The 19,784-nt window shown below is 64.1% G+C and overlaps 5 protein-coding genes across 18 annotated transcripts in view; 1 reads left to right on the forward strand and 4 right to left on the reverse strand.

Moving 5' to 3' along the window:
• Positions 1 to 411, reverse strand: part of DAG1 (dystroglycan 1) — a 51,413-nt gene extending 51,002 nt beyond the window's left edge. For 3 of the 4 annotated variants that reach the window (XM_071755559.1, XM_071755561.1, XM_071755560.1), the window contains exon 1: positions 265 to 411. The gene's annotated coding sequence lies outside the window, so the exon portion shown is untranslated. The remainder of the gene's footprint in view (positions 1 to 264) is intronic. The other variant, XM_071755562.1, reaches the window with a different exon arrangement.
• Positions 412 to 619: 208 nt separating this feature from the next.
• Positions 620 to 5,201, forward strand: MST1 (macrophage stimulating 1). Of its 8 annotated transcripts, none has more exons than XM_071755573.1 (18): positions 621 to 780; positions 1,121 to 1,262; positions 1,388 to 1,500; positions 1,622 to 1,736; positions 1,956 to 2,095; positions 2,168 to 2,288; positions 2,388 to 2,506; positions 2,589 to 2,754; positions 2,854 to 2,984; positions 3,055 to 3,157; positions 3,400 to 3,536; positions 3,632 to 3,667; positions 3,743 to 3,854; positions 3,931 to 4,008; positions 4,076 to 4,222; positions 4,302 to 4,408; positions 4,738 to 4,877; positions 4,966 to 5,201. In XM_071755573.1, the coding sequence occupies exons 1-18, from the start codon at positions 729 to 731 to the stop codon at positions 5,125 to 5,127; spliced, it is 2,121 nt and encodes a 706-aa protein (XP_071611674.1). In that variant the 5' UTR covers positions 621 to 728; the 3' UTR covers positions 5,128 to 5,201. The 8 variants fall into 8 exon arrangements, with proteins under 8 accessions (XP_071611679.1, XP_071611674.1, XP_071611677.1 ...); XM_071755576.1 differs by having other exon boundaries at positions 2,592 to 2,754; XM_071755574.1 differs by having other exon boundaries at positions 1,959 to 2,095.
• On the reverse strand, positions 5,179 to 10,047 carry LOC139801414 (acylamino-acid-releasing enzyme-like). Of its 2 annotated transcripts, XM_071755571.1 has the most exons (22): positions 9,897 to 10,036; positions 9,698 to 9,827; positions 9,501 to 9,627; positions 9,315 to 9,396; positions 9,141 to 9,216; positions 8,871 to 9,013; positions 8,425 to 8,562; positions 8,260 to 8,351; positions 8,110 to 8,150; positions 7,916 to 8,037; positions 7,723 to 7,783; positions 7,524 to 7,618; positions 7,389 to 7,440; positions 7,227 to 7,315; positions 6,777 to 6,918; positions 6,556 to 6,633; positions 6,403 to 6,483; positions 6,235 to 6,323; positions 5,923 to 6,113; positions 5,743 to 5,845; positions 5,570 to 5,676; positions 5,179 to 5,491 (listed from the first exon to the last, which is right to left on the reverse strand). In XM_071755571.1, exons 1-22 carry the CDS (start codon positions 9,924 to 9,926, stop codon positions 5,353 to 5,355), a joined length of 2,208 nt encoding a protein of 735 aa, XP_071611672.1. In that variant the 5' UTR covers positions 9,927 to 10,036; the 3' UTR covers positions 5,179 to 5,352. The 2 variants fall into 2 exon arrangements, with proteins under 2 accessions (XP_071611672.1, XP_071611671.1); XM_071755570.1 differs by lacking the exon at positions 9,501 to 9,627 and having other exon boundaries at positions 6,801 to 6,918; positions 9,698 to 10,047.
• Positions 10,048 to 10,157: 110 nt separating this feature from the next.
• On the reverse strand, positions 10,158 to 14,854 carry LOC139801415 (acylamino-acid-releasing enzyme-like). Of its 2 annotated transcripts, XM_071755572.1 has the most exons (22): positions 14,649 to 14,854; positions 13,947 to 14,076; positions 13,731 to 13,857; positions 13,552 to 13,648; positions 13,382 to 13,457; positions 13,142 to 13,305; positions 12,934 to 13,071; positions 12,754 to 12,845; positions 12,638 to 12,678; positions 12,434 to 12,555; positions 12,220 to 12,280; positions 12,052 to 12,149; positions 11,927 to 11,978; positions 11,753 to 11,841; positions 11,540 to 11,678; positions 11,382 to 11,465; positions 11,221 to 11,301; positions 11,026 to 11,114; positions 10,725 to 10,915; positions 10,552 to 10,654; positions 10,378 to 10,484; positions 10,158 to 10,310 (listed from the first exon to the last, which is right to left on the reverse strand). In XM_071755572.1, the coding sequence occupies exons 1-22, from the start codon at positions 14,658 to 14,660 to the stop codon at positions 10,205 to 10,207; spliced, it is 2,199 nt and encodes a 732-aa protein (XP_071611673.1). In that variant the 5' UTR covers positions 14,661 to 14,854; the 3' UTR covers positions 10,158 to 10,204. The 2 variants fall into 2 exon arrangements, 1 of the variants encoding a protein (XP_071611673.1); XR_011728199.1 differs by lacking the exon at positions 10,725 to 10,915 and having other exon boundaries at positions 14,649 to 14,798.
• Positions 14,855 to 15,273: 419 nt separating this feature from the next.
• The window catches only part of BSN (bassoon presynaptic cytomatrix protein), a 90,307-nt gene continuing 85,796 nt past the window's right edge, over positions 15,274 to 19,784 (reverse strand). The window contains exons 7-12 of one of the 2 annotated variants that reach the window (XM_071755569.1): positions 19,050 to 19,780; positions 18,651 to 18,744; positions 18,386 to 18,526; positions 18,153 to 18,207; positions 17,966 to 18,062; positions 15,274 to 17,417 (exon numbers count right to left, since the gene is read on the reverse strand). In XM_071755569.1, coding sequence (XP_071611670.1) covers positions 18,167 to 18,207; positions 18,386 to 18,526; positions 18,651 to 18,744; positions 19,050 to 19,780 — 1,007 coding nt within the window. In that variant the 3' untranslated portion in view covers positions 15,274 to 17,417; positions 17,966 to 18,062; positions 18,153 to 18,166. Of the gene's footprint in view, positions 17,418 to 17,965; positions 18,063 to 18,152; positions 18,208 to 18,385; positions 18,530 to 18,650; positions 18,745 to 19,049; positions 19,781 to 19,784 lie in introns of both variants that reach the window. The other variant, XM_071755568.1, reaches the window with a different exon arrangement.

Below are 19,784 nucleotides of genomic sequence, written 5' to 3' on the forward strand. Positions count from 1 at the left end.
GGGCGCCGCCCGCGCCCGGCTCCGGCAAGGCCGCGGAGGGCGCGCCGGGTGCTGAGGCGGCGGCGGGGCGGGCCGAGCCGCCCCGCTACTCGCGCACCGGGAGGCCCCGGGCTCGCCGCCGCCGCCTCAACTCAGGCCGCGCCGCCGTTCCCGGCCCGGCCCGCCCGGTAGGCCAAGGGCAGGTCGGCCCGGCAGGTGCTGCCCATCCCCGCGCCGCCACTACCGGGCACAAGGCCGGCTCCCCGAGTCCCCACAGCTGCTCACCGTGCGACGGCCGGGCCCGGAGGCCGCTCCCCGCCGGCTCTCGCCGCCAGCGGCCCCGACGCACCGAGCGGGCGGCGCGGAGCGAGCGCGACCCCGCGCGGGCACGTACCTGGGGGAGGGGCGCCCGGCGCTTAGCAACGGCCGGCACGAGCGCGACGCGACCAATCGCCGCCCGCGGCCCGCGGAAGCCCCGCCCCTCTCCGCCCCGCCCCACCTGGGCCCGCGCGGCCCCGCCTCCCCCCCGCGCGCCCTGCCGCCCTCCCGCGGGGCCCCGCCCCCCGCCTCGCCCCGCCCCAGGACACGCCCCCGTCTGACAGAGCCCCGCCCCTCCCGCGTCCCGAGCCCCGCCCCCTATCGCCCCCTGTGGCGGTGACCCCGGTCCTGCCTGGCCCCGGGCCACCGGGCAAATATTTGCCCTAGGTCGGCCCCGCGCTCCAGCAGCCCGGGGACGCGGGGCGACCGCCATGCAGCCCGTGCTGGGGGTCCTGCTCGCCCTGGCCGCGGCCCTGGGCTCAGGTAGGGCCCCCGGGCTGAGCCGCTCTGGGGCTGCCGTGGGGGCTGGGGGTGCGGGGCAGGGCTGGGGCCAAGAGCTGGAGACCTCTGCGGCGGAGGGCTGGGACCCCCTGCTCTGTAGAGCTGGAGTCCCACTGCTCTATGGGGCATGAATCCTGCTGTTCCGTGGGGCAGGGGTCCAACATTCCATGGGGCAGGGATCCTCTTCTCTGTAGGACAGGGATGTCACTGCTCTGTGGGACATGAATCCCATGCGCTGTGGGGCAGAGGTTCCCATCTCTGTGGGGCCCAGGTGTCCCCGCAGTGCCCCACAGGCACGCTGAACTCCCGCCCCACTCCCCAGGCCACCGCTCGCCCCTCAATGACTTCCAGCGCCTGCGAGCCACCGAGCTGCTGGCAGCGTCCGCGGCCCCCTCTCTGCTGCTGCCGGAGCCGGGCTCTGCCGAGCAATGTGCCCGGCGCTGTGCCGCCAGCCGGACCTGCCGGTGAGCGGGAGGTGGTGGGTGTGCGGGGGGCTGTGACACCGCAGTCACTGCATGTGCATGGGTGCTTGGAGCTCATGTGTGCTCCCCTGGGACCCACCGTGCCAGACTCCCGCTGTGCCTCCCAGGGCTTTCCACCACGACCGACAGGGCCAGCTGTGCCAGCTGCTACCTTGGACCCAGCACTCGCCCCATGTCCAGCTTCAGAAAAACATCCACTACGACCTGTACCAGAAGAAAGGTGGGCTGGTGCTGTGGGTGGGCATGGAGACAACACAGGCTGGGCACGTGTCACCCAATGCAGGGTTCCCACTGCCCTGGTTCGGCCATGGGGCTCTGATGTGGTGCCCGGCTCTGCCCAGACTACCTGCGGGACTGCATCGTGGCTGATGGCACCAGCTACCGTGGCACCCGGGCCACCACGGAGAAGGGGCTGCGCTGCCAGCACTGGCAAGCAACCACACCCCACGACCACAGGTGGTCCCGTGTCCCCTGCTGCCCTGGGCAGTGTGGGGCACCAGGGAATGGGCTAGGGACAGGCAGTATGGGGACAGTGGTGGCAGCATGAGGTCAATGGGGACAGCATGGGGACAGTGTGGGGGCAATGGCAGTGACCAGGGGTGGGTACACCACTGTGGCTGTGCCCACCCCACTGTGAGGGGCTCCCAGCAGCCCTTCTATCCACCCTGCCACCAGCAGGTTCCTGCCATCTCCCCGCAATGGGCTGGAGGAGAATTACTGCCGAAACCCTGACCGGGACAAGCGGGGCCCGTGGTGTTACACTGTTGACCCAAACATCCGTCACCAGAGTTGTGGCATCAAGAAGTGTGAGGACGGTGAGTGCCACAGCCTGGGGGTGCTCCATGCCATGTTTGTCCCTCCCCCTTGAGCCCCTTGGTTGTCGGCAGCTGTCTGCATGACCTGCAATGGGGAGGATTACCGTGGCACTGTGGACCACACTGAGTCGGGGACAGAGTGCCAGCGCTGGGACCTGCAGCACCCACACAAGCACCCCTACCACCCCAACAAGTACTGGTCCCTGCCCCAGGCAGCGCACGCCCCCCCCGGCCCTGCCAGGTGCCACGGTGATGGTGACATCCTCAGCCACCACTCCCGTCTCTATCCCAGGTACCCTGACAAGGGTCTGGACGACAACTACTGCCGCAACCCCGACAGCTCGGAGCGGCCTTGGTGCTACACCACCGACCCTGGGCGGGAGCGCGAGTTCTGTCGCATCCGCCTCTGCAGTAAGGCCCTGGCCGGTGTCACCGTGCGGCTGGGACTGGGTGTCATGGGTATCACCCTGACCCTGCTGCTCTGCCTCACAAGCAGAGAAACGCCCACGAACCCCCAATATCACCACCAGCTGCTTCAGGGGCAAGGGGGAAAGCTACCGGGGGCGGGTGAATGTCACTGTGTCAGGGATCCCCTGCCAGCGATGGGATGCCCAGACCCCCCACCGCCATCACTTTGTGCCTGAGAAGTACACGTGCAAGTAAGGGGATGGGGGAATGTGCCCAGGAAGGGTGCTAAGTGGACAGCACCCATGGGTGCAGGCTGGGCAGGGGGGGACCCACATGACCCCCTCCACCAGGGACCTGCAGGAGAACTACTGCCGCAATCCCGATGGCTCAGAAGCACCATGGTGCTTCACCTCTCGCCCTACCATCCGCATCGCCTTCTGCTTTCAAATCCGCCGCTGCCCTGACGAGCTGGACACCCAAGGTGAGCCACCCCCAGGCACCTACCCCTGGGGTGCCTGCTGGAGATGCCAGCCCTCCCTGCCTGTCCCCAGAGTGCTATCATGGTCGCGGTCAGCACTACCATGGCCACGTCAGCAAAACGCGCAAGGGCATCACCTGCCAGCCCTGGGCTGCCCAGGCACCACACGTACCCCAGTGAGTGTGTGAGGGAACGGGGATGGGATGGGCATGGATGACGGGGGAATTAGCATATGGACGGAGATGGGATGGGAATGGGCATGGTGGTGGGAATAGGAATGGAGATTAAGATATGGATGGGTATGAGGATGGAGATGATGATGTGGATGGGAATGGGGATAGAGATGGAGATGATGACATGGATCGAAATGGGGGTGGAGATGATGACAGCAATGGTGATGATCATTTCCTCCTGGCAGAATCTCACCCATCACCCATCCTGAAGCACACCTGGAGGAGAACTACTGCCGCAACCCTGATAACGACAGTCATGGCCCCTGGTGCTACACCATGGATCCCCGCACCCCTTTTGACTACTGTGCCATCAAGCCCTGCTGTGAGCCCTTACCTGCACCCCTGCAGAGACAGGTTTTGGTCCCCCCAGGATGGCTGGGTCCTGCTCTGGTGCCACCCTCTGCTTTCTCTCCACAGCTGGCAACACAGTGCCCTCCATCCTGGAGAATGCAGGTGGGTGCCAGGTGGGTGGGTGCTGTGGGGCAGGTGCCATGTGATGGTCACGGCTAATGCCCACCCTGCCCTCAGACACAGTGGCCTTCGAGCAGTGCGGCCGGCGGGATGAGAGGCTGCAGCTCAAAGGGCGAATCGTTGGCGGTCAGCCTGGCAACTCTCCCTGGACTGTCAGCATCCGCAACCGGTGAGTGGGTGCTGTCCCAGCACTGCCACGTGGCTGGTGTCACACCCCCCCCAGGTGCTCACCCCTGTCTCCACAGGGCCGGCATGCACTTCTGCGGGGGTTCCCTGGTGAAGGAGCAGTGGGTTATCAGCACACGCCAGTGCTTCTCTTCCTGGTAGGTTTCCTGGTGCTAGGGTGCAGGTGCAGGGGGCTCCCTGCACCCTCACATCCCTGTTCCATAGTGATGCTGACCTCGTGGGCTATGAGGTACAGCTGGGGACGCTCTTCAAGGACCCTGGCACTGGGGACCCTGACCAGCAGACCATCCCCATCGCACGGATCGTTTGTGGCCCCTCCGAGTCCCAGCTGGTGATGCTGCAGCTGGCGAGGTGAGGGGCCCATCCCCTGCCATGCCCTGCTGCCCCCAGACTGGGCACCAACCACCTCCTGCTGCCCCTCTCACTGCAGGCCAGCCACTCTGAACACACGTGTGGCCCTGATCTGCCTGCCACCTGAGCGCTACATTGTGCCTGCTGGCACCCTCTGTGAGATCGCTGGCTGGGGAGAAACCAGAGGTACCTGCTGTGGGCATCCTCTGCTATTTCCCTGAAACGGCATCCCCTTGCTCATAGCACCCTGCTGCTTGAAGTATCCCATGTCCCTGGTATCTCCCTGCTTGCAGCATCCAATTCCATGGCTTCTCTCTTCCATGGCATTTTCCTGCCCACACCATTCCCTTCCCATGATACCCCTGTCCTCACTGTTTCCCCTCACATGTAGCGTGACCCCACCCATGGTACCCCTCTGCTACGATGCCCTCTGTCCATCTCCCCCTTCCACAGCATCTCGTGCCCCAGCACCCCCAGCCCATGCCCCAGCTGCCCCACATGCTTACTGCCTGCAGGCACGGGGGATGGCAGTGTGCTGAACGTGGCGCGGCTGCCGGTGCTGGCCCATGGCGAGTGCCACGCAGCGCTACGTGGGCGCCTGAAGGAGAGCGAGCTGTGCACAGCCCCACTGCGTGCTGGGGTGGGGGCCTGTGAGGTGAGCTGGGATGGGGACCTCACCTTGGGGATCCCCTGGGCACCAGCAGCAGCAGCAGCATGACACCACTGCTCTCTGGGTACTGCAGGGGGATTATGGAGGGCCGCTGGCCTGCCTCACTGCAGACTGCTGGGTGCTGGAGGGGGTGATCACCCCCTCCCGCGTCTGTGCCCGCACCGATCAGCCCTCCCTCTTCATCCGTGTCTCCCTCTACGTCGACTGGATCCACAAGGTGATGAAGATGGGCTGAGCTGGCTCAGCCCCAGCTGGGCACAACTGCGCCATGCAATAAAGGCCTGGCCATGGCTTCTGGGACTGGCACTGCCTCGCGTCCCACTCATTTATTTAATGCCAAACCCCAACCCACGTCCCATCCTGCCCTGGCTGTGCTCACTCCATCCACCTCTGGTCCTGCTGTGGTCCCTGGGGCCAATGGTCACCCCAGGCTGGCACAGCGGCAGGGCCACCGAGGGCACTAGGGGCTGTGCTGGCCTGTCCCACCCTGCTGGGGCTGCCCCAGGTGCTGGAGGAACCAGCGGGCACAGTTCCTGAAGACATTGGTCTCTGTCTCCACACCGGTCAGCGCATGGCCACCCTCTGGGTACCACAGCAGCCTGTGAGGCAGGATGGAGGATGCTCAGCTGGCACCCTCAGGATCCCTCCCTGCTCCCAACCCCCTGCATCCCACTTACCGTGCTGGCACCCCCCTGGCCCGCAGCACCCGGTACAGCTCCAGTGCCTGTGTGGGGCTGACACGCCGATCACGAGCACCCACACACAGCAGCACCGGTGTCCGAACCTGCGGCATGGACAGCAGTGGGTGCCCAGCGCCCGATACCTCACACCCACCCTACCCCTGCCTTACCTGGGCTGCTTGAGCGATGGGGGAACGGAGCAGCATGGCAGCCACGTCCTCAGTGCAGGGCACCCGCTCAAAGGAGTAGGGCAGCCCCAGGGAGGTGTATCGCCTGTGTCATGGAGGTGCTGGTGGGTGCTGTGGGGATGGGGTGTGGCACGGCACAGCACAGGTGGGGGTGGCACTCACCAGTCAGGGATGTCAGAGGTACCCAGCAGTGCAGGCAGGTTGGAGACAGGGCTGCGCAGGGCACAGGCTCGGTAGCGCTCGGGCTCACGGGTGAGGAGGTGGAGGGCAATGAAGGCTCCATGGGAGCCGGCCAGCAGGGCCAGGCGGTGTGGGTCCAGGGGCTCACTGTGCAGTACCTGCTCCACTGCAAGCTGCAGCCGTGGAGCACCCATCACCATCACCCCACCATCAGCATCCCACATCACCCACCATTAGCATCCCAACCTCAGGACCCACCACACACCCTGGCACCCCCAGCCCTGTGCCCCTCACCTGGGTGTCTGCCACATCCTGCTCGCCCACACGGGAGATCAGGGAGTTGATGCTGGCCTGGCCAAAGCCCAGGGAGCCACGGTAGTTCACTGGGGATACAAAGGCCATGGGTGCCATGTCACTGCTGGAGCATGGGTGTCACATAACGCCCAGCCCTCCGACACTCACCCAGGAGCACAGCAAAGCCCAGCTGGCACAGTGCAGCCATCCCTGGTCGCCAGCGGGCATCAAAGACAGCGTGAGGACCACCTGGGGCCAGAAGGGATGTCACCTGCAGTGCCACCAGTGCCACCAGGGCACCCCCTCTCTCCCCTTACTCACCGTGGGGACACACGACCAGAGGGTGTGGCACGGTGCTGTCTGATGGGCTCAGCAGGAGGGCCTCGAAGGGCTGGGCAGCTGCGCCAGGGAAGGGGTTCCATCAGCACCCATCACCCAGCACACCCCCTCGCCCACCCCCAAACCAAAGCCTAGCCCGCCCCCACACCCAAGGATCCCTGTCACCCAGCACCCAGGTGTGACAGGGACCCCCAGGTGCTCACCAAGCCCGGCAGAGCTCTGCCCACTGCAGGGTGGCTGGACTGTCAGGGTCTTCCAGGTGACACCAGGTACCATTGGGGTGTCCTCCACAGGCACCCAGCGGAGGGGCAGCTCCTGACCTGCTGGTGGCAGCACAGCTACCACCTAGAGAAGGGCAGTGGGTGGCATCGGGCACAGGGCAGCTTGCTATCCTCTGCCATCCTGTGTGGTGCCATCCTCTGCCATGTTGTGCCTACTCATACTGCCCTGTGCCTTGCTGTGCTGTCCTTGGCTGTGCCATACTGTACCTGATGTTGACACACTGTGACAGGTTCTGCTGTCCCTTGCCACACTGTGATGTGGCTGTGCCATGACATGCTGTGAATTCTGTGCCAGGCTGTGCTGTGCCTGGCTGTATGTTGCTGTGCCGTATCATGCCATACCACGTTGCATCACATGATGCTCTTGCTCACCAGGCTATGTGGACGGTGTGGGGCTGAGCAGGTGGCCACCAGCAGGTCCCACTGGAGTGTGAGCAGCTCCCAGCAGCCTTCAGGTGAGCCTGGGAAGAGAGAGAGCACACTGACATTTGCAGATGCTCACCCGGGCACTGTGGGCAGTTTGGTGACACATACCTGCCGTGAGGTTGGTGACAGTCGCAGTCTCTGTGTCCACAAGAAGCAGGTCCTGCAAGGGGGCAGAGCACAGGCAGCAGTGTCACCGTGGGGCATAAGGGCCACATCCCTCTCTCCTCTGTCCCCGGGGCTCACAGTGCGGCTCCGCTGCGGGGTTCCCAGCACAACTCGACGGCTGTCGGCTGCCCAGCATCGTGGTGGCAGTGTCTCCCTGTAGAGCCCAGTAAAGGCTGCCAGGGGGACAGAGTGACTGTGAGATGGGGCCATGGGAAACCTCCTGGGAGTGTCCCAGCCCCCCAGCAGTGCCCAGTCCTGTCCACTGTGTTGTCCTCACCCTCTGTGGGCTCCTGCACCACATCAAGGACCGTCACGATCTGCCTCGACTGCCAGGAGAGCTGGGGAGAGCCGGCGTGTGGGGACAGCCCACCCGGGGAAACTGAGGCAGGGGGAAGGGGTCCGAGCCCACTCTAGCATGGCTGGGCACTATTGGCAGCACAGCCATGTCCAGCAACCCCAGGGCCCCTCACCATGCACAGACGCAGGCACTGCCGGTGGGGCCCTCCCAGTGCCCCCTCCAAGTAGAGCAGGTGGTGCCCATCAGGGCTCAGCCGGGGGGAGAAGGCAGCTCTGTGCTCAGTTGAAAGTAGCTCTGCAGGGGCAGGGGGTCAGCTCCCTGGGGACCCCCGGGGACCCAGGCACCCCCTGCATCCCTGGTGCTCACCACAGTTCCCACTGGCCAGGTCCAGGTGGAAAATCCCTGATCTGGAGAGGAGGTGTGGGTCACGCTGGAGCCCTGCAGCTGTGCTGAGCCCATCTGGCACAGGGTGGGCATTCCAGCACGAGGCTGGGTGCTCCCCCAGGGGGGACCCACCTCCTGTTGGAGCAAGCGCTCAGCCCCAGGCGGAAGGGCTCATGCCACCAGCCCACGAACACCACACCACGGTCATCTGGAGACCACAAGGCCTGTGCGACAACCTGGCTCATCCCACAGCCCTGGGCTGGTCCCCCAGGAGGTCTCCCCACTCCCTGTCCTGACCTGGCCAGGGGAGAGGTGTTCTGGGATGCCCTCCAGCACCGAGATGCTGCTGCCCTTCATGTCCAGGGTGCAGAGGACAGGCACGCTGCGGGTGGTCAGCGTCTCTCCCCAGTCCTCGCGGTACAGGAATTGCTCCCCCTGCAGCACAGCCCCATCAGCCCCATGGCCAGTTCCACATATGGCACGCTCAGGGGGTGTCTAGCATGCTCACAGGGTACACAGCATGCTCACGGGGCATATGACATGCTCATGGCAAGCATGTCACACTCACAGGCTGCACAGCATACTCATGGGACACATAGCATGCTCATGGGGTGCATGGCACACTTATGGGGTGCATGGGGTGCTCTTGGGGCATGTAGCATGCTCACAGTATGCATGGCATGCTCATGGGGTGCACGGCACTTTTGAGGGTGCACAGCATGCTTATGGGGCATGTAACCCACCTCCTCATTGTTGTCCTCCTCGGCCAGCCAGACTGCTCCTGGCACATCCCAGGGGCATGGGGGCCGTGGTTTGGGCTGGCTCTTCTCAGACACGTAAAGCAGCTGCATCTCTGAGTGGGACCAGGCCAGGCAGGCAAAGGGTCCTGGCATGGTAAGAGGTACCAAAGCCCAGCCTAGCTCAGGCACAGCTGGGCACTGGGCAGGCACCAGGGCAACCAGCCCGTGCCACACTCACTGGTGTGGTGGGGAGGGGTGGGGAAGGGGTCCTACCCTCTGTGTACACCTCCCCGTGCTTCCCCAGTGCCGTGAGGTCCACACTGTGGCTGCGCCCGCTGGTGCCCCACACCTGGGGGAAGTGGGGTCAGCACCGCCACACCACAGCCCTGGCACAGCCCCCGCCTATGCTGGCACTTTGGCTACCCCGGTGAGCCCCCACAGCATTACCTCCAGCAACTCGTGGCCCTGCCGCGGGCAGCGGCTGAGCACGGCACGGTGCTGCCCCGAGGGCGAGTCCTGGCTGAGGAGCCTGTGGGCGGGAGCGTGGGCTGCGGCCATTGGTCATGCCATGGGCACTGGTCACACCACAGGCAGTAGCCACACCGCCCCCTCCCACACCCGTCTGGGCCGTACTGGTGGTGGATCTCGGCGCTGAGCGCGGCGCGGGTGACGGTGATGCCGCCATCGCCGGTGTGCCACAGGCTGTAGTGGCGGCTGAAGCGCAGGAGCCGGCGACGGGACAGGTCGGGCCGGCTGCACTCTGCGGGAGGGGAATATCAGCGCCAGCCCCACGGGCCAGGACCACTGGGGTGCCCGAGCCCCCAACTCACCAGTGTAGAGCAGGAAGGTCTGTCCCCCCGCGGGGGCCCCCAGGGCAGCACGAGTGACGGCAGGGAACCGGCTCAGCTCCCGGTAGCAGGCGGCGGGGCTGCCCGCTGCCTGGGCAGGGGGAGAGGCAAGCTGGTGGGGGTGAGCTTAGCGCTCTGCCCGTACCCAGCCCTTCAAACAGGGTAGTGCCCCCTTGCCCACCTCTGCACCCCACTCGATCACCGAGGCCATGGGGCTTTGCTCTGCTTCGCTGGGCCGCTGGCGCCTGCCGCTTGTCTGCGGGCGGGCTGCCAAATCGCGTGATCAGCCGGTACCAGGGGCCGGTGCCAGCCCTGCAGCTCCCCCGTGCCATCCTCTGCCGCGGTACACCGTGACCCCCCCAGCAGTGCAAATGCCGACCCGTGTAGGAGTGGAGCCCAGAGGCAACACTGGTGACAGCAGCACCACGGGACACACCAGGAGTGCTGAACTACACCGTTTATTGGGGGCCAAAAGCAGCAGGGGGGCCATCAGCACCGCAGGTGCTTTGTGAGCCACAGTGCCATGTTCATGAAGCCGTCAGCTTCAGCCTCGACACCGGCCAGTGCGTGGTTGTTACCTGGGTACCAGAGCAGCCTGGAAGGGGAGAAGGGATTAGTGCTGTCCCTGCATCCCCCACCTGGGCACCCATCACCGCACTCACCGAGTGGGGACCCCCCGGGCCTTGAGGGCACGGTAATATTCCAGCCCCTGCTTGGGGGGCACACGCCGGTCATCCTCACCCAGCATTAGCAGCACGGGTGCGCGGACCTGCAGGAGCAGCACAGACTCAGCAGAGGCACAGCCAGTGGGGACGGTGACAGGAACGGGGATGTACCTTGTCGATGTAGCGCATGGGTGACTTGTGCAGCATCTCTGTCAACTGGGCCGGGTCTAGCAGTGCGTCGGGCATGTAGGGCAGCCCTGTCTCTGTCAGGCACCTGAGGATGAGAGGGATGGGAGCACATGTGGGGATGGGGTGGCAGGGAGCTGAGGGGCGGTGGCACTCACCAGTCAGGGATGTCAGTGGTGGCCACCATGGAGGCAATGTTCACCACAGGGTTGCGGACCACGCAGGCTCGGTAGGTGTCAGGGAACTGGCCGAGGAGGTGGCAAGCGAGGAAGCCCCCATGCGAGCCACCCACCAGTGCCACCCGGGTGGCGTCCAGAGGTTCTTCCTGTAGCACCCGCTCCACGCAGAGCTGCCACCATGGGGGACACCCACTGAGGCAGATGGCCCTGCTTTCCCTCCTTGGGGACACTCACAGAAGTGCAGAGTGCCCCGCATCAGGACTGCATGCCAGTGCTGTACCTGCACATCACGCACGTCCTGTGTGCCCACGTTGCCTGGCAGGGAAACTACGCTGTCCTGGCCAAAGCCCAACGAGCCACGGTAATTCACTGAGGGGGGATGTGTGCTGGTGTCAGAGCCCTTCCTTCCCCCTGCCCAGCTCCACCATGGACACTGTGCCACCCAGCAGTGCGCAGGCCCCCCAGCACCACTCACCCAGCAGCACAGCAAAGCCCATGCAGCAGAGAGCCGCTGGGTACAGCATCCACCCAGCCGTGAAGACGGTGTGGGGACCCCCTGCAAAAGGCAAAGGTAAAGTGGGGGTGATGTTGCCTGGCCAGGGCAGGGGGCACAGTGGGGTTGGGGGCAGCTCTTACCATGAGGCATCACAACCAAAGGGGGCTTCTGGGCATCAGAGCCCTTGCTGGGACGCAGCAGGATGGCATCGAAGTCCAGGCCCCCTGTTGGAGGTAGGGTGGGGGGTCAGAGCTTGGCAGGGGTGGCAGAGCCCTGCCTGGCACTCTGGGGTACTCACTGAACTGGGGGTGCTCCTGCTCAGGTGGGGGCTGCAGGGTGCGGATGCCCCAGGTGATGCCGGGCACAGGGGGTGCATCCTGCAGGCAGACCCACTGCACCTGTGCCTCCTGGCCGGCGCTGGGCAGGATTGACACGTTCTGCGTGGGGAGAGGGGTCAGTGCCAGCACTCAGGGGGGCTGGAGGGCGCTGGGGAGGGGAGGCATCACCTTACCAGTGTCGGTGGGCAGCTAGGGGTGGAGAACCTGGCCACCAAGATGTCCCGGTTGATGGTGAGAACAGACCAGCTTCCCTGGGGGGCATCTGGGGAGGAGGTGAGAGTGAGACCTGCAGGTGTGACCTCCTCCCCAGCCCTGGCCTGGCATGGCCCTGCTGGCCTGGCACTCACCGGCTGTCAGCGAGGTCGTGGTGCCTGTCACTGTGTCCACCACAAACACGTCCTAGGGGCACAAGGGCAGAGTCCAGCAGTGCCCTGACCCATCCTGGCCCCCCTGCCTGCCCCCCAGCCCTCACCTGCTGGCTGCGCTGGGCTGTGTCCAGCACCAGCCTGCGGCTGTCAGCTGCCCAGCACAGCCCCGGCAGTGCCCCACAATAGATGCCTGGGAAAGCGCCTGTAATGAAAGCAATGGTGCTCAGCACCTCTCTGTGCCCTCCTCAGTGGCCCCCCAGGGCCCTACTCACCCCACACCTGCCGTGACACAGCCTCCAACACTGTGCTGGTCTGCTTGGTGTACCAGTCATACTATGCGAGAAAAGGATGGGATGAGTTTTGCAGGGTCTCATCTAACCTGCTCCTACCGCATCCCAGAGAAAGAGGCACCACCACCCTCCTGCCAGCCCTTGGCCCCGCCACCTCCCCAGTGGGTGTCCCTGGTGTCCCCTCGGTGCTGCTCACCATGCGGAGGCGGCTGCACTGCTGGTGGGGGCCTAGGGCATCGTTCTCCAGGTAGACGATGCGGCAGCGGTCAGGGCTGAGTCGCGGGGACCACACAGCCCTGGTGTCCTCAGAGAGCAGCTCTGCAGGGACAGGAGGGGACAGTGAGGGGCTGCAGGGAGCCTGGGCACTGGCTTATGGGTGGGTCGGGCACATGTCACTCACCACATTTCCCTCCTGTCAGGTCCACGTAGAAGAGTGCTGACCTGCCAGCAGAAACCAGTGTTTTGGGGGGTGCAGGGGGCCTGGCTGTGGGGTAGGGGTGCCCCCCCGGGACTCACCGGCGGTTGGTGCAGTGCCGCAGCCCCAGGCGGAAGGGCTCGTGCCACCAGCCCACAAACACCACACCAGTGTCACTGGGGGACCAGAAAGCCTGCAGGGAGAGAACCAGTGAGCATTTCAGACCACCGCTGGCCCCCAAGCCCCCCCTCCTCCAGTTCCCTGGGGCTTCCCGTCCTGACCTGGCCAGGGGAGAGGTGCTCTGGGACACCCTCCAGCACTGATATGCTGCTGCCCATGATGTCCAAGGCGCAGAGGACGGGCACGCTGCGGGTGCTCAGTGTCTCCCCCCAGTCCTCGTGGTACACAAACTGCTCACCCTGCGGCACAGCCCCATCAGCACCATGGCTGCCCCACCAGCCCCAGCTGTCCCAGGGTGGGGCACCCCACCTTGAGGGGTGTGTCCTCCTTCTTCGGTTGCCCCACATCCTCATCTGAGGCACCCAGCTCAGGGGCTTTGCTCTGGAAGAAGGACTCAGCCTTGGGACGCTTCTTCTCCGCCACGTAGAGCAGGTGAGTCTCCGAGTGGGACCAGGCCAGGCAGCCAAATTGGTCTGTGGGAATGGGTCAGGCACTGGCCATTCTGTACCCCCCAGGACACCCAGTCTGTGGCATATTCCCACCCCTCACCATCATCATAGACACTGCCATGTTTGTCCAGCGCTGTTAGGTCAATGCTCTTCACCTTGCAGTTCTGATCCCAGACCTGGAGGCAGCGACACCAGAGCAGTCCCCAGCCACAGCGTAGAGTTAGTCCCGAGCCCCTGCATGGGTCCAGATCCCCCTTGCCCCACCCTCACCTCCAGGAACTGCTTCTCCTTCTTCTCCTTCTCCTTGCCAGGGACTTTCCGCAAGACAGCCTTCAGTGCCCCGCTGGGGGACTCCTGGCTCAGCAGCCTGCAGGCAGGTGGTCACCCATCAGCCCCTTGCCATTGGTACCCAGAGGGTACACCAGTGCAGGGGACAGGATGGGACTCACTCATCCTTGATCTCAGAGCAGGTGCCTGCAGGCCCTGAGTAGACGATGGAGGCCCCATCATGGAAGATGAGGTACTGGCGGCAGAACTTGACATTCTCAGCCCGTGCCAGGTCCCGCTGAGACCACTCTGCAAGGAGCAGGGTGAACACCCACTGGGTTCCCGCTGGGCAGGCAGAGACCCCCTGGACACCACCCACAGCCACCCTGTCCACATACCAGTGTAGAGGCTGCAGTACTTGCCCCCATACTGGGTGGTGACATCGGGGCCAAGGCAGGCAGTGCTGAGCCCCGGGTGCTGGCTCAGCTCCTGGTACAGCTCTGACACCTCCTCCATGCTCGACAGCACCTGTGGGACCCACTGGGGTGGTTAGAGGCCATTGGGCCATACTGGGGTGCTGGGGGGGAGTGGTGGGCACTTACTGGGGCACCAGGGTACATAGGGAGGGTTTAGGAGGGCGTGGGGGGCAGTGACTGAGGTTTATGGAGGGCGTACAAGGGTAGGGGGGTCAGGTACTGGGGGCAGTACCAGGGGTGCAGAATTGGGGCAGTTACTGGGGAAGTAGTGGTACAAGGGGGCAATTACTGGGGTGCAGGAGGAGGGGTTAGGATGGTACTGTGGGCACTGCCCGGGGGTGCAGAGCCAGGGCAGTTCAGGGTGCATGGGGGAATAAGAGGGCACCGAAGGCAGTTCAGGAGTGCACGGGAGGGATTAGAAGGGTACCGGGGCAGTTCAGGGGTGCATGGGGAATCAGGAGGGTACCGGGGGCAGTGATTGGAGTAAAGGGGGGGGGGGGGCTCAGGACCGGAGCAGTTTCCGGACCACGGGGGCTGGGGTTCCCGGGGTATGCAGCGATGGGGCAAGGGCAGCGGGGCGGGACCCGGGGCACTGACGTCACCGCATCCCCCCCATCCCCTCACCGGCGGCTCCATCGCAGCTGCGTGGCGGGGTCAGCGCCGGCACTTCCGGGAGGGAGGGGCGTGATCGGGGTCTTGCGGCTCCTCCCATTGGCTGCGGCGCTCGGGCCGCCTCCCTCGTTGTGGCGCCTCCTGGTGGGCACGGGCGGAGCTGCCGCTGGGGGCCCGGAGGCTCTGGGTGGTGATGGGACTGCCCGGCCCTCCGGCCCGGAAGCACTGGATCGTCCGCGGGCCAGTTTAAAGCTGTAGCCGGGGACTAGGGCGGAGCTCCGCAGCCTTCGGGCCGCCCTGAAGTGGTTTTCCTGGCAGGTGACTGCAGCACAGGTGTTCCGTGCGCAGGAGATCAGGCCACAAGTACCCCTGCCCAGCAACACCTGGAGTGTGTGGGATCGGGACCTTTGGGGCCCAGCAGGGACCCCTTTGTCCAGTTGTTCCATCAAGGTGGGCAATGAGGACACTGGTGCCCATGAGGACCCCCCCAAGCCCAGCGGTCCCAGGTATGGGCCACATGTGGTTCCGTCCAGGCCCACAGGACTCCCAGCCCAGCTGAACCCATCATATTGGGGGTCCAGGTGCCCCTTGTTCCCCCTTTTGCCACAGGCAGATAGGAATAGGGGCCAGTCTGTGGTTTGTGTCAAGTCCTTTTTATTCTGTTCCCACAGAAACACCTGGTGAGGGGGCAGCTTCTGGGAGGGAGTCACGACACAGCGGCGGGGGTGGTACGGCACGGTACGGCACGGTACAGGGTCACTACGGGTGGCACAGAGCACAGCAGACACGCACACCGTCACAATGTTCAGAGGGAGCGCACCCGGCATCACACTGACCGCTGGAAATGGCGCTCGGCCGCGCTCAGCCCTTCGTCTTCGCACCCCCTGCCCCCTCACCCCAGCTGGCAGAATGCCTCAATTCAGGCTGGAGGCCTGGCCCAGCTGGGTGGGCCATGTACCCCCTGGTCCCTGTGGGCGCAGAGGTGAGGTGGCAGATGTGCTTGGGTGGCGAGATGGGCCCCGGCGGGGGTCTCAGTCCCGCGTGCGATTTACACACTGTACAATTATTTACAGCGGAAGGAGCGGTGGGGGCCAGGAACCCGGAAGAGGCACCCTCAGGCTATGCACCTGTCATCGGCAGGGAGAGGCCATGAGTGTGTGCGGGGCCAGGGGTCTCCTCCCTGCCACGATTGCCCCCGTCCCACAGCCACCGGCCTCTCCCCCAGCCTTGGGCATGGGCAGAGCCCCTTGTGAGGGACCTGCCACAGCATGTGGGCTACCCACGGTAATTGGGGCCTTGATAACAAGTGCATAAATCTGCTAAGAGCTTTCAGTACAGTGATGGACTGATGGAAAAGAAAAAAAGAAAAGTCCAGGCAAAGAACAGCAAGCTCTGAAAGGCAGGTGGAACCGTGCAGAGAAGTAGCAAGCCATGCTCTACGACGGGACAGACGGTCACGGGTGCTAGGGCTGCCCTTTGGCAAAGTGGCCCTCCGTGGGTCGAACATGCCACAAATTCATACGCACGGGTGGTCGGTAAAGAGTAGTTATCAGGTCGCTTGGCGGCAGGCGTTGCGATGAAACCCTTAGGCGCAACAGTGAACCGATGAGCTATTCACAGGTCTTGTTCTGGAGTCGTGTTATTTCGTTGCATAGAACATCAGGTGGGCGAAAGGGCGGCTGCCACCTGCCACAGGGGGCACCAAGGGGGTGCCACCAGCGTGGGGAGGCGGCGGGGTGCAGGCTGTATGCTGGCGAGCCCCCTCCTTGGGCTGCCTCCCCCTCCCTGGGAATCCTCTCCTGGTAGGGCAAAGCAGACTTTGGCCACCGGCTGCCACGCTGGCTGTCCCCGTGTCCCCACGAAATGGCTTGAGAAGGACTTGGATTGCACAGTAAGAGGAAGGATACTGCCGGAGGCAAAGCTCTCCTGATCTTGTTCCACGGGATTTGTGCTCTTTTGTAGCCTCCTGCACTCTATTGCTTCTACAGACGACAGCCCGTGTGCTAACTCATCGCACAAAGCAAAGAGGGAAGAGGATTTGGTATAAAGTTTAAAAAAAAACAAAACAAGAAACCCAAAACCAAAATAAAATGAACCCAGAGAAACTGAGAAAAAAGGAACCCCCCCTCAACGATGCCCCGTGCCCCCCCCTAGTGCGGATGAGGTATACACAGAAATCAAAGTGGGATGATTAAGGCTGTTCTTTGAAAGAAAAGGGGTGCCCGGCGGCGGGTGCGCTGGCTGCGTGGCGAGGCCAGCGTGGCCCTGTCGATGCTTCCAATGGCTTCGGGGCGGCGCCGCGTGCCGGACACCACGCTGCCTGTCAGAGTTCTATGGCCTCATATTTCGGTAGTGAAAACAGTGTTAGGTCCTAGCTGAGGCGCTGCGGGGGCTCCCCAGCGGGGCTGGGAGCAGGCTGCAGCGCAGGGGCACAGGGATGGCCCCAGCGGGGCGGACGGGGTCAGGAAGGAGGAAGTGGCGCCCGTGGCGCCCAGCCCTCAGCTTGCGGAGGAAAAAACCTATGAAGAGGCCAGAGCTGGGGTTCAGAGGGAGCAACTCTGCGTATAATCTTGAGAAAGGGCCGCAGCCCACCTATGGGGCCTGACCCAACTGTTCAGATCAGGCCTATCCCCTCAGAGTGGCTGTGGGGGGCAGAGGGTGCATCCACCCACTCAGTGCTGGGGTTTGCCACCTGCCATGCCGGAGCTGCTGGGGTGTTCACCAGGCCCCCACTTGGCCGCCGTTTGGTCCAGCATCCAGGGATTGCCCTGCTTTCAAAAGCTTGTAAGAGAGAGAGAGACAGAGAGAGGAGTTAGCCCAAGAAGCTATGTCCCCATGGTGGGGACAACACCAAGTGCAGCCCTGGCAGGAGCGAATGGGTGGAGGTGAGCCAAGAGGCACTGCCGGTAGAGCAGCTGCTGCCGCCCCCGCGCTGGATGGGCTCCCAAAGCAGAGCTTGGGCCGCCCAAACCTTCCCCACAAACCTGGGGTCTGCACCAGCATCCACATGGCATCGGCCCACGCAGGACTGCTGAGATCAGGGAATATGGCCAAGCCCCCATGCCTTGGCTTTGTGCTGGAACTCAGCTATGGGTATGGGGACAAGTGGCACAGCATGAAGGGGACAGGGCTGCACCATGTCCTGCTCATGATGGGGGCTGGGAATGTGGCACAGCAGGGCTCAGCAGTTGCCAGAGGGGATGGTGGTGCTGTGGGAGCCTCAGGATGGCATGGTGGAGGGGACTGGTGCAATGGAGAGGATCAGTGTGACAGAAGGGGACTTGTGTGATGGAGGAGACCAGCATGTGGTTCTGCCCTGGGGCACTCACCCTTATACTCAGAGTCTGGCGCCGAGTGCTGATTTCGCTGGCTTCTTCATAGGTTTTTCTACTGCAACGACTCAATCTCCACTCACTTCCCAAACTCCTGTGGCAGGAAGGAAGGAGCAGGAGGGCATCAGGCATAGCTGGAGCCGGGACAGCTCACAGCACAAGTGTCCAGTGCGGCTGCACTCACCTTGTGCCGTTCTCTCACCAGAACGAAGTGAACTTCTTGCCAAAAGCCGACACCGCTGTGGAGAAGCCAAGAGAGGCATCAGACATGCCATAGCCATCCCACCCCCCCTCCCAGCCCCAAAGCTTGGGAGCACCCCATTCCACTGGCTGCTCCTGGCCACCCCTGCATTGCCCAACCCCATCTCAGTGCAGAAGAACATCACCACCACCCCTGTCCCCAGGAGCAGCCCTCACCTTCAGTCAGTTTGCCTGCTTGTTCCGCTGCCCCCCCTGGCAGGATTTTGGAGAAAACACTCTCTCCTTCTGCCCCGGGCTGCCCCGTGGCTGGGCCAGCAGGACCACGCGGCCCCGCCGCCCTCGGACCAGCCTTGCTGTCTGCTGGGGACAAACAAAGCCACCATTAGCAGGGAATGGGTCTGGCTGTGGGAGTCTGGTGTAGCCCTCGCGGTGCTGGGCAACCAGTACAGGAGGGATGGCACTGTGCACCGCGCATACTGACCTGCTGCTCCCAGGGGCTGTGCTGTGGGAGCTCTCCCTGGCTGCTGTGGCACTTTCGCTGTGGGTTTGGTTGTATCCGTCTGCTCTGCTTTCGGCTGGAATAGCAAAAACAGCTGTCAGGACTGCCCCTCCTGGCAGAGCATCCTCCAGGGATGGCCTTGGCTGGGGGAGGGTAACACCAAAACCCCCAACACTGCTCCACAGCTCTAAAAGGGAGAGGATCCATGGCACACAGATGTCCCCTCAGGTGGATGGCTGCTCCCATGGCACCTGTAGGTGGCTGTGATGGGCACAAGAGTGGCTCCCATCCCCAACACCTCCCCTGCCAGCCCCTGAGCACAGCCAGCTGGGCCAGTCCTGGGGGCAGGAAGGTGGCCACATTGGCCAAGCCCATACTTACCGCTGGTGTTGGGTGCCCGCCTGGCTGTGCATGGTGTGTGGCCGGTGCTTTCCCTGTCGCCTGGGCTGGTCCAGGCTGCTGCTGTGGTGGCCGGGATGATGGGGGTCCCTGTGCCCTGCCCCTGGCCTCGGGCTGTGCTGAGCCCACCGGCTGGGCAGCCTGTCGTGCTGCTGGCTGTTGCCGTGCTGCCTGCTGCCCTGCCTGCTGCTGCCTGGCTGCTGGCTGCTGTGGGTGTGAGAGGGGCTCTGACTTCGGTGCTGCTGACCCGTGTGGTTGGGGAGTCTTCTGTGCCTTGGTGGGCTCAGCACCATGGTGGTGAGCAGAGGAGCGGGACGAAGTGGAGTAGTCAGAAGTGCCAGAGCTGTAGGATGCACGGGACTCAGGCTGCTGGGCCTTCTTGGAGGTGGCTGGCGGCCCGTGGCCACGGGGCTCGTGGCGGCTGGGCTCCCGTGGGTGCTGCTTGGATGAGCGGCGTGGGGGCTCATCACTGGCATGCCGGGAGGTGCCGGAATGGCGCCCGTACTCCCCATGGTGCCGATGCTCACGGTGCTGGGGGTAGTCATCATGTTGCCATGGGTCCTCATCGGGGGGCTCATCATAGTCATGGTAGGTGTGCTTAACTGGGGGTCTCTTCTGTGAGGAAGAGTGGCCACCGTAGTGTCTGACCCTCTCCGCCCGCGCCTCCCTGGGTTTATCAAACCAGTCTGTCTCCTCCTGACCCAAATGATAGGCTTC

The sequence above is a fragment of the Heliangelus exortis genome, chromosome 12 (assembly GCF_036169615.1).
Source record: "Heliangelus exortis chromosome 12, bHelExo1.hap1, whole genome shotgun sequence".
Taxonomy (NCBI): domain Eukaryota; kingdom Metazoa; phylum Chordata; class Aves; order Apodiformes; family Trochilidae; genus Heliangelus; species Heliangelus exortis.